General features: G+C 39.1%; 1 protein-coding gene across 2 annotated transcripts; it reads left to right on the top strand.

The window, feature by feature from the left end:
- Positions 1-4566: 4566 nt before the first annotated feature.
- Positions 4567-10837, top strand: LOC144630550 (uncharacterized). Of its 2 annotated transcripts, XR_013566573.1 has the most exons (3): positions 4567-4779; positions 9458-10502; positions 10544-10837. XR_013566573.1 is itself a non-coding variant. In XM_078488911.1 (2 exons), exons 1-2 carry the CDS (start codon positions 4668-4670, stop codon positions 10174-10176), a joined length of 831 nt encoding a protein of 276 aa, XP_078345037.1. In that variant the 5' UTR covers positions 4567-4667; the 3' UTR covers positions 10177-10837. The 2 variants fall into 2 exon arrangements, 1 of the variants encoding a protein (XP_078345037.1); XM_078488911.1 differs by having other exon boundaries at positions 9458-10837.
- The last annotated feature ends 439 nt before the right edge of the window (positions 10838-11276 follow it).

Here is an 11276-nt window from a genome sequence, read left to right on the forward strand (position 1 = left end):
TTGCTTTCTATAGTTGAGTAATATCGGCGCCTAAATTATAAGGTTAAAAAGCGGGATTTTCCTGATCTTGACTGAATTATTTTAAATTAAATTAGTCTTAAGGGGTTAACGAATATATTCATTCCACGAGCCGAGCCTAATTCCTCTAAAGTAGGTACTCGGAAATGAGCTGTCTGAAACAGTTAATTAAGTACTTGATTGATTTCCTTTTAATTTGAAAACGGCTAAGTCGATACGCCACGCTGTTCAGCAGGAATTACAGCTTTCAGCAACTCTGACTCAGACGCTGATGTTGTGCATGTATCTCGCTCCATCCAGGATTATAAATAGCTACCGGCGAACAGTTAACAAATGAAATTATTATACGTTAGAATTACTTTGAAACATGTGATTAGTCGAAAGCATTCAGTCAATATACAGTAGCGTGTGAAGGGTCTGTGAACTTGACATGATAACCCAATATCTGCAGCAGATATTGGGTTATCATGTCGAGTTCAAAGTCCGCCTAGTTTCCAAGCACCTCGTCCGTGTAGTGCTGTCAAACTTTTCAAAATGTGGCTGAGCGATTCGCCTCCGTTTCCGAAGAGGAATTGAAAGTTTTGATCGAGAACAAAGATTCTAAAACACCAAGAGAACAACAAAAACAAGTGTAAAAATTCTGAATGAATATTCGAGGGAGAAGAACCTGGAGGAACCACAAGATAAAACCGCTTTGGCCAATGTACTGACGAAGTTTTACGCCGGCGCTGGAAAAAGTGATGGCAGTCTTCGTTTACAAATTTTATGGAAACGTATAATAAAACAATTATTGACTTCGGTTTTCGCATGATATCGTGAATTATCAAAACCTCGTGTCTGTGTTATCTGCCTCAGCCTTCGGTTTTGGCAGATAACACAGACCTCGGTTTTGATAATTCACGATATCATGCTCAACCTCATCCAATAATTGCTTCATGTCAGGAGGTAACCTTGAACAGATTAGCATCCCATTCAGGTAGGGAGAGGGGGGGGGGGAGAAAGTCGGCACTTTTCTTTGAAGACATAGCAGTGCCGGGCAACGGTGCGAGTCTGTGTCAATTAAGCCGTTGCTAAGAAAGATGTCACCCAAAGTTTTGTTTTTGTCAGAAAGATTTAAATATCAATGACTGCATGCGTGTGAAATGCAAATAGTGGCTGTTTTTGTGTTGGATGTTTCACGCCGCCGAGATGATTTTTGTATTTTCGGCCAGATTTCTCACCTGATGTTTCACGTCACTGAGAATGTTTTGGCGGCGTGGAATAACAAGCAAAAAATTTGTCACGGTTGGCATTTAACAACCTAAAAGTTGGTAAACCATTTCAGAATCATTGGAGTTATTTTATTTATTATAATTCGCAAGCTTTACTTTTGCGAGACTGGACACCGTTATATATCACTGTTTGTTGTTGTTTTTAGGTCGTTCTGCGCGCGTGGATGTTAGAGGGATTAAGCAAAATCAATTCGAAAGGTTGGCCCTTGGTTTATTAATAGAATTCGATGTCCCGTTAGAAAGCTAACTTGGTTTATTCAGTCAGTCAGTAGATGACTGAAGGCATTCTTGCAAGCTGTATTCCAACTATCACAAACTAAACCAATCTTGCCCAGTGCAAATTACTTCGGTTACCTTGCGCGTGATAAAATTCGCGGTTAGGCTTAAGCAATTTCCGGGTTGATTCCAAATCCTTTCGATATCTCTGCCTTTGTGACATACATTTAAAAGCATTCGATAAACAAAACACTTGAAAGGGATTAGCAGCTCTTTATTAAACCACAATACGACTTTCAGTGGTTCAATAGTCTATAAACTTCTCGTGATTGATATTTTTGTCTTGGGAACGTTTTGCACGTGCATTAGACTTGAAGTACTTGTAAGCCAGAAAAGTGAGAACGAGTTTCCAGTGCGATCAAAACAGGAGACAGTGCAAAGGTTTAAACGAAGTAACAACTAACAAAGCAACAACAACAGCAGCAAATACGTAATCAACGCCAAAGAAAGTTATTGCAAAACGTGCTACAAAGATGAAGAACATGCACACGATTTGTGTTTAACGTTACATCGTTACATTTTCGAATCATAGCTTCGTTATAAAAACGTTTTACAAGGAACTTTGAAAAAAAATTCATTTTCTTAATTGAATCGAATTGAAGGTATTTAGGTTTAGTAAAAGACAAATATTTGGTGCCTGAACTGGACCTAATAATGTAGAACTGGTTACCGCTTCTCTAAATTGACATACTGTATTAAGGGCCTGATTACATGAGCCGGGCTGGCCCGGTTAGCCGGGCTGGCTCGGTTTGCCGAGATGACTTTCAGCTCGGTATTACATGAGCCCGGTTAGCCGGGCTGGCCCGGTTTGCCGAGATGACTTTCAGCCCGGTTTTAGCATGAATGATCAGAGCACGAATGATCTTGATCTCCTTTTTCCGGCAATTTGGTGGTTAATTTTTTGCACTTATGCAGCTGGATGGGTTACGTTACCTCTACATCGTATTTAGAAGGAGTAGCATTGATTTTTTCGTCGGATATTGTGCTCGGAAGAGAAATTTAATGCTGGCCCGCTTAGCCGGGCTGGCCCGGTTAACGCGATTACATGGAAAATTTTCAGCCCGGCTAGCCGAGATCCCGGCATCGCGATAATGGGATCTCGGCTAGCCGGGCTGGCCCGGTTGTCATGTAATCGCAAAGTTGATTTTTGTTGCGTTTAACAGACGTGCCGAGATCTCGGCAAACCGAGCCAGCCCGGCTAACCGGGCCAGCCCGGCTCATGTAATCAGGCCCTAAGAGTTCCTTTTATCGATCAACAACACCTTATTTAAAAACCTCTTTCATAGCTTTTAAATCGCTTAAAAATTCTTATCAGTTTTTCAAGTAAATTTAAGTTCGTTTGTGTTATAATTGGCATAACATACATTGGAACTTGACCACTTTTTTGCTGATCTTAAATACAGTAGAGCTTGAATAATTGGACTTGTCTTCGATTGTGTTATAATTGGCATAACATACATTGGAACTTGACCACTTTTTGGCTGATCTTAAATACAGTAGAGCTTGAATAATTGGACTTGTCTTCGATTCGTCAAGCGTCTAAATGCAAGATTTCATAAAGAAGTTACGATTGTACGAAAAAGTGTTGAAACTTAACTGATCTTAAATCGTGTGTAATATTTGTCTTTAGTTTCTAGCTGGTATGAAAAAAAAAGCTATTCTTCTTTGACGTTGATTGCGTGTTTTTTATGTTTGTAAAACTGTTATGCCTTAACCTTTGCACAAAAAAACTCTGACCCCATTTTAAAAATAGTAGCAACTTTTCGAGTAATGCAAAGTCAATTAATTGATTTGAGTAAATTGGTATGAATGAATACTTCAGTGTAAAGGGCTCTTCGTTTAAATGTCGAAGAGCTGTTAAGTGGACAGTCATCGAGAATTTGAACTATTATTATTATGTTTCTAAGAAGCAGTGTTAAAAAAAAACGTTAAGGGTCTAGTTCTAGTTCATATTGAAATAAATTTCCTCCTTTTGACTTCGATTGCGTGTTTTTTTATGTTTGTAAAACTCTAATTTTTAACCTTTGTACAGACACCTCTTTTCAGGGAAACTCGATTCCACGTTCCTGACTTACTTCAAATCTAATTCGGGAAAATACTGAGGCTTAGACTTCCTCTCTTTCTGTCAAAAGCCTTCCTTGTCTTTTGACATACGAACGGCTAAACCCTGCAAAGTGTTTGATTTATTAAGTGCTTTTCAATGCACGGCACATAACGTTAACCAGAACTATTACGGATTTTCGTTCTGATTGGGACATTGCTTTAGCTGAACCATTTTATCTTTCAAAGTTACTCTGTACGGTCATAATTCCAGGCGTGTGTGGATTTGTAGTAAGGCAGTGGCCTTTTTTATACAATATATCTCATTCGAAGTTGAATTCTGTCCTAGCCGGTTCGAGTATACTACTCTCAATTAAGAATGCTTTTCCTGCCTTCCAAGCTACCACGTGACCCTCCCACCGGCCAAGCTCGTAGCACCACTCTTTGAGCTAATTATATCTACTCCATAAGAACAGACTACTTAATAAACGGCTCGGTATTGCAATTTTCCTTCGCTGGCGCTTTGAAAGTTTTTATTTTTTTTAAGATAAGATGTCAAATTGCAGCTGTAAAGCAGAAAATTCTCTGACCAAACGCACAGAGTTCATCGATCTATGGATCGATTTTCTTGGTTCGGTCATTCTCTTTGGGGGCCGACTGGGAGATATGCAAATACATGCATTTATTAACTCAGTGCAACGTAGTCCGTATAAGCTCAGGAAATATCATTTTGTGTAGAATAATGGAGTCGCTATATTCAACTTCTTATCCTTATAGCGAGGAGACAAGTGGCGCCTTCGTAAAGAAAAAAAAATTGTGACCACAACTATGAATGTCATGTATGACAGCCTCTTATTGCACTGCCAATCACAAAAATATTCGCATTGGAGGCTCAGGTAGCGAGGTACTTAAGACGTAGAACACAGTCTAAGAATTAGTTCTGTGAACGTTCTAGCTCGCAAGATACAACTGCACCAGTTGTCATACAATTGCTAAGAGGAGTTCTCTCGACTCAAAGCTTTCGTAAATCTCCTTGTGGCCGAACGACGCTGCAGTTCGAAAATGAAACCGTTTTGTCCTGTGGTCCTAATTCTTGCTGTTTTCGTTGTTTCCTCGCACTTTCTGCTGATCACAGAATCCGCTACAACCAGCAACTTAAGGCAACAAGAAAGAGGTAAGTGCGATTCCGAGGTTTTTAGTAGAAAACTGCTCTTGTCAGGAGGTTAAAAGAACTGAAATTTTCATGGATCAAACTGCTGTCTTCTTCAATTGAGGAAGACCATTACGCAATGCATTCGTAGATCTGGCTTTTCCACACACTTTTTGACAAATTCGGTAAGCTATTATACAAAAATAGGTAGTTTTTTCTTTCCCTCTCTTTATCTTAATTTCAACATGATTCTTCGTTATGAATCGTTCACGTTGCGTGGTCAAGGAAGAAAATGTTTGAATTATTGTTGCCTAAATTCAAAGGGGAACTTACACTGTGTGTTTCCAGTATTGCTGCAGATTGTTTCCAAAGGGTTACTCAAACCTTTAGAGGCTCTCGACCTTATACACGGATAGCGACCAAACACAGAGCAGAAAAAGTGTTCGTTATACCCACGATGGAAAAAAAAGTACGGCCACGGAGTGAATCTACGGAGGGGTATCAAGTGGTCTTTACGAGCATTTGCGAGCATGCGAGCAGAGCGTTCTTCTTTGCGAGCACGAACATTGGCACAAGTTAGTCTTGCGAGCAACGAGCACTTTTCAAAAAGCTGCCTCCACTAAAAACCGAGCGTTCGAGCACGAACAAACGAGAACCCACTAAAATTTTGCAAGCATCCCGAGCAGAAGCGTAATTTTGCGAGCACTGCAATATTTCGATGGACCATTCATGACCACTCTACGACAGGACATCTTGACTTTTCATCTTTCCATATTTTCATGCACGTCGAACACAATACGATAAAAAAGAAAGTAAGCTTTGGCAATCAAGTTCTATTACTACAAAAGGTTGTAATCTTTGCACAAGTGGCGAGTAAACAATAGAAGCTAAATGGATATTGGTTTAATTTTTCTAGCGAAAATAATATAAATCCCCATATTCTGTAGCTTAACACGTTAAATTGCTCACAGCAAAGACCAATTCATCGAAATTAGCCAAATGATGGTGGGGCTTGATTTTGCGTGTTCTTTAAACGAAAAAACTGCTACTAATGTGATTAAACACAGCGATAAGATTTTCAATTCCACAAGCGCGTGGCCGGAAAAACCCATGTAACTCTGCACTGTTTGCAAAAATAACAACGTTTAAAGTTCTAAAGTCCCCGCTTTGTTCTTAAATTAAAGCAGTTCGCGAGCATTGGAAAATGTTCAGGGTTTCATTTTAGAAAACGGGAATCCCACAGTAATTGCAAGATGTATCTTAATGTTAATTTTCATTTTGTTAAATGTCTTTTCCTTTGCGCGGTTATGATCAAGACTTCTCTTTAAACCTGACCCTAAATTTTCGTGACCGTAAGTACTTCTGAAAAGTGTCTGAAAACAAAAGACTCAGACAGCACGAAGTCTAACGAGCTTTTGAATTTTAAATTTTTATTCATGCAATTTTGATGAATCATTCGCTGTTGTATTGGAAATGGTTTAGGAGGAGAGGAGGTTATTGTACTTTTGGGTGATGCAATTTTTTTGCGAGCCTGGACGGATGTGGAAGTAAATGCGGATTAAAACATTAAAACTACAGATCAGCAGAATTCACAGATTAAAAATACAGAACTTGATATCAAACAAACGTTACTAAAGGAAACCGTTTTATGTAATCTTTGTTATATATACATTGAAAAGTCTTGAAATAGTTACAGACTAAGGAGCGTCCAGATTACCAGTTCAGTTGAATGTCCACTTTTGGAAATGCGGAAAACAATAGCATGACGTAACAACATGGCGGTTGTCAAGTCTTCCCGAGTGGACTCCACTTGAATTCTATATTTGCCTTTTTTCAAGTATTCCCGGGGTGCATTTCCTGCCAGTTGGTAACACAACACAAAGAAAGCATTGAAGAAGCGTTATGCGTGACAACTGTGTAAAATCACGGCGGATTGTGCACGGAGGTGAGGATTTACTTTCGATGCGTATGTTTGTTTTGGTTGTCTTTTGGGTCGTTTCTTCAGCTTTAATCCAGTGTATCTCTTGTGAAAAACTTTTCTGAGCCTTGAAAAAATTCAGGGACGTTCTACAGTTATTCTAGTTGCTCTGTGCGAAATCTGAGCGATGGGCCGCAATTTGGGTGGATGGGCCGCGATTTTTGCTGGAAGCCATCGTCTACGCAAAATGAGACTGCTTTAACTCATCTGTTTGGGCTTCTTTTCGTTCGCTTCAGTCGATGACTTGATGGATAACTGACGTCAAAGAACATCTTAAATATATCCAGGATCGCCACAGATTATCTACTGGACGAGTTTAAAGACACAACAAGGACTACAGGATGCGAGCTTTGTTTTCTTTCTGGTTTCAGTGGACCGGAGGTCGACGTGCTGAAACGCGCAAAAGCACATTGACGCGCAAAAGCACATTGAAATGTATTAAAAAGAAGGCTATCTGGCGAAAGCAACCAAGCATGGACTCGCCTGAAGCGAAGGAAATTATTTTCTCGATTCGCTTCAATTTTTTGATAACCTAAAGTTAGAGAAACAGAAAGAACATGGAAGGAATGAGAACCCTGGCGAGCTGCTACATTGTGATTGCGCCATGCCAGGGAAGGCGAAGGAGACTTCAATGTATATTTGTTCATTTCAGTGTAGTCAACTTAATTCAAGCCAGCTAGAAGTTCTGACGGTCTTGTTGTTATGTTTATAAGGAGCTCCAAATGCCATGATGTTTTCAATTGATTGAGCTACCCTTCGACTTGAGGTCATCGGTCTGTTTGATTTCCTGGCCAGCTATTCTGTGATGCAGAGTTTGACACCTTTGGACGCCAATTTGTTGATGAAATATATGTTAGAAAGGTTTGTTGTGACTCATTTTTTATTGCAAGATAAAACTCAGTACAGCTCACTTTATGTTTTCACTGCAAGACCAGCAGATTATGAGCTGCCATTTCTTATATTTTTATTGTGTTACCAAGCCAGGCTGATTTACAGCAATGTAATGTCACTGTAATGTGTCGCTTCCTTCGACGCGTGTTCTAATTTCTTGACTCAATTGCGCCAAATATTTATGTGGCTTCTACGAAGCTATTTATTTTTTCGTTAAATTAAGTAACCTTCGACTAGTATCAATTTCTTAGACCTGTCAGTTCTGGCACGATACCAAATGTAAATGTTTTCATGTCAGTTTGCGAGATCGCATTTAATTTTTGAATTCTAGACGTCGCTAAGCTAATGCCCGGGATGCTAAGTTCCTTAATCGATGTGGCGTAAATTATGAGAGTATCTTATTTTGAAAACGGAGTTCATAGCTTTTTTTAATTTACCTAAACCAAGTGCTTAGTGTTACATGTATGTCGCTGGTATGTACATAGCGCGCGACAGAAAACGCTCGTATCCGCTTTACTCACCCTCGGCCAAGAGAGATCAACAGCATATTTTTTTTCTTTCTGCAAGCTGTGAATAAAGTAAGGCCCAGGATGTTTAACTCTTTGATTGATGTGGCGTAAACTGCGACAGTATCTTATTTTAAAAGCGGAGTTCATAGCTCAGTTCTTTTAATTTACTTAAAACCAAGTGCTTAGTGTTTATTTGCATAGCGCGCAACAGAAAAGGATTGAAAATACAAGCGCTCGTCTCCGCTTTACTTATTCCTGGCCAAGAGAGGTCAATGGCATATTTTTTTTTTCTTAAAGCTGTGAATTTCCATTTAGTTAATAGAACGAAGCTTGTTTCATTCAAATTCGAGTTCTGTACACTTCGCTGTTCTAGATGTCGATCGACAGATTCAGCATGAAGTCAACAGACCTCGCATCATGTGACTCCAAATTCGAGCAGTGATTGGATAACTGTTTGTTTTGATCTGCGGATCAAAACATTTCCAGAAGTGGACATTCAACTGAACTGATTACAGTGTACAGGTGAACGTAATCCTAGTCACCAGGTCATTGCAAGACTATTTTCGTGTTTTAGGCCTGGTTTTTCAGCTATTTATAGGAGGCAGTGACTAACCCTCAATTAGCTTTGGTTGCTTGCCTTTGTTTAAAGGACTGGTTTCGTGCATATAATCTAGCATACCAGAATAAAAATCATTCAGCAAATGATCTGCTCAGTGCTTTTGCATGATACTACAGGTAGATTTGCTCTGCAACGGGTGTAGATTTTGTTTTCTATTCAAACAGTAAATTCATATAGCTTCTAAGAGCATTTTCAGTGAAGACAATGCTTAAGTAACTTAGTTTATTTAGCTGCATATAAATTCCGGCTACTGAAAATTAGAGTAACTTTTGGATCTGTGTTCAATAGCATTACTTTGCGTTTTGCCCTGCCATGATATAAGGTTTACTTTTGTTTACTATTCAAACAATAACTAAATGTAGCTGCTAAGAATATTTTTACAGAAGACATTAAGTAACTTAGTTTACCTGTATATAAATTCCGACTACTGCAAAATTGAACTAACTTTTGGAACTGTGTTCCATACTTTAACTTTGTGTTTTGCCCAGCCTAAGGTTACAGCCTTTTCCTCTGTAAAAAGTATCCCTAGTGGCCTTTTAACACTGAAACTTTTGCGTGTTTCGTAAATGTCGCCACTATAACTTGAAACCATGAAGTCGAAGTTCTTGTCATAAACAGCAAGCTCCCAAAAGGCAGTCTTGATTAATCACCTCGAAATTGTCTTTTGTCATTTAATTATTAACATTTTTCTTCTTATCTCTTTAGCTTCTTGGACGGTTAATCAAGATCATCGAATCAAGCGCGATGTGTCCAGTAATCACACTTCCGGATCCGTCAACACGACCCAAGTGCAAAACTTAACCACCACGGGGATCCCCACAGTAGCTACAACTTACAGACGTCCTTTCTTTGGCTGGCCAACGAGACGAAGAAACACAGCAAGGCCAACTGGATCTGCCTTGAATTTAACAGGACTAACAGAAGTTCAAATACACGAACTATTAAAAGGAAACAAAAGCGAAGTTCCTCTAGATCATCTGGGATTTCCAATCATTCCCAACAGTCATCGCGGCACGCGTCGACCTTCACCGCGGACTGAACATAACGCAAGCAACCCCACTCAGACTTCAGGAAAAGAGCGTGACGGGAACTTTTCTCACGAAATTTTAGCCGAGCTTCGCAAAAGAGAAAATGGAACTCAAACTTCAACTTTGCGTCCAAACACAACCACACCAACTTATTCTAACAGCAAGGTCCCACATACAGAAGGAGCTCAAGGAGAATCTAGCAATGATAACAGACGAGGTATTTCCTTGGTCAACGCAAAACACAGCATTTGGATCTCTGTCGTAGCCAGCTTGTTACTGTCCGCGTTCATTTGTCTGACGGTGAACTGGGTACGACAGAGGAGACGTGGAAAGCTGACGATTGCTCCTGCGGGTAAAAGAGGTCGGGGAACTGCAGCAGTTATTTTCAAAGCTTGACAATCCAAACGAGAAAACCGCTTTAACTTGCTCAATCAAATCGTTTAAAACGGCACGTTTTGTAGATGCTTTCAGTAGAGAAATTGTAGTTGTTGTAGATCATTTATTGTCATTGTAGTAGTAATAATTGGTTAATTTTTTTTCATTATTCAGTTTTAAAATAATTGAAGTCTATTGGCTATAGATTTAAAGGATCGATTCTCCATTACTGTTTGTATGAGTACGTTCTAATTATAAATTATCACATAATATATATTTTTTGGTTTTTGTAATCCCTGTATTGTGCAAAGAGCTTCAAACATTCAGCAGTTCTTTATGTAATTGTAGTGAGGTGTAGCTCATGATTTAAGAATTAAAAAAGTTGTAGTTTTAGCCGCCTTGATGATTTTTACTTTAGGAAATAAATTGAACTGAAAGGCTCAATTTACTTCTTTAAGAAAATGAAGAGTCATTCATGCAACAAAGTTAGCTGCCTTCAATGTTTTTCAAGGAAATGTTTATTAGGTCCAACCACATTACTCCTTCTCTTGCAAATGAAGGATTTTATACAACGCCAAAAATACAGACTAATAATAACCGAGGTCTAAGATATTTCTCCTTGACTCGTTTCTTAAAAAATTCTAGAGTTCAATAAACAATAAACTCCATTCTGTGCGAAACTAAAGTACGGGTATCTGTTCGTCATGATCTGTTCCGAGAAGCTGGTCCCTTGAGGTTGTTCACTATTTACTTCGACAGGCAATTATGGTAACGTTTAAAAAGCATCAGAAGATACAAATGACAAGATGAAACAAACATAGAAAAAACTGAGCTCTCTCGGCTAAAGAGTCCAACTTATTTACGGCCGTTTTGTGCGCGTGCCTGTCAAAAACAATTTGAGAGACTGGCACTTGGTTTATTAATAGAAGTCCCGTTAGAAAGTTAACAAAGTTTATTCAGGCAGTCAGTAGCTATAGATGACTGACGGCATTCTTACAAGTTGTATCGCAACTAATTCAAAACAAAACCAACCTTTCCCAGTGCAAAGAACTTTGGCTACGACAAGAAGAGACGACATAGCTTTAAGCGGTGCAAAAATATGAGGTTGCAGAAGTCTACGC

Source organism: Oculina patagonica, chromosome 11, assembly GCF_052425735.1.
Source record: "Oculina patagonica isolate OP01 chromosome 11, crgOcupat, whole genome shotgun sequence".
Lineage (NCBI taxonomy): Eukaryota > Metazoa > Cnidaria > Anthozoa > Scleractinia > Oculinidae > Oculina > Oculina patagonica.

What these genes read in the sequence shown, in the direction of transcription:
- LOC144630550 (XM_078488911.1), top strand. Translation starts at nt 4,668, where the DNA reads ATGAAACCGTTTTGTCCTGTGGTCCTAATTCTTGCTGTTTTCGTTGTT. An exon ending in CTTAAGGCAACAAGAAAGAG is followed by an intron (nt 4,780 to 9,457) that starts GTAAGTGCGATT and finishes TTATCTCTTTAG; the next exon opens with CTTCTTGGACGGTTAATCAA.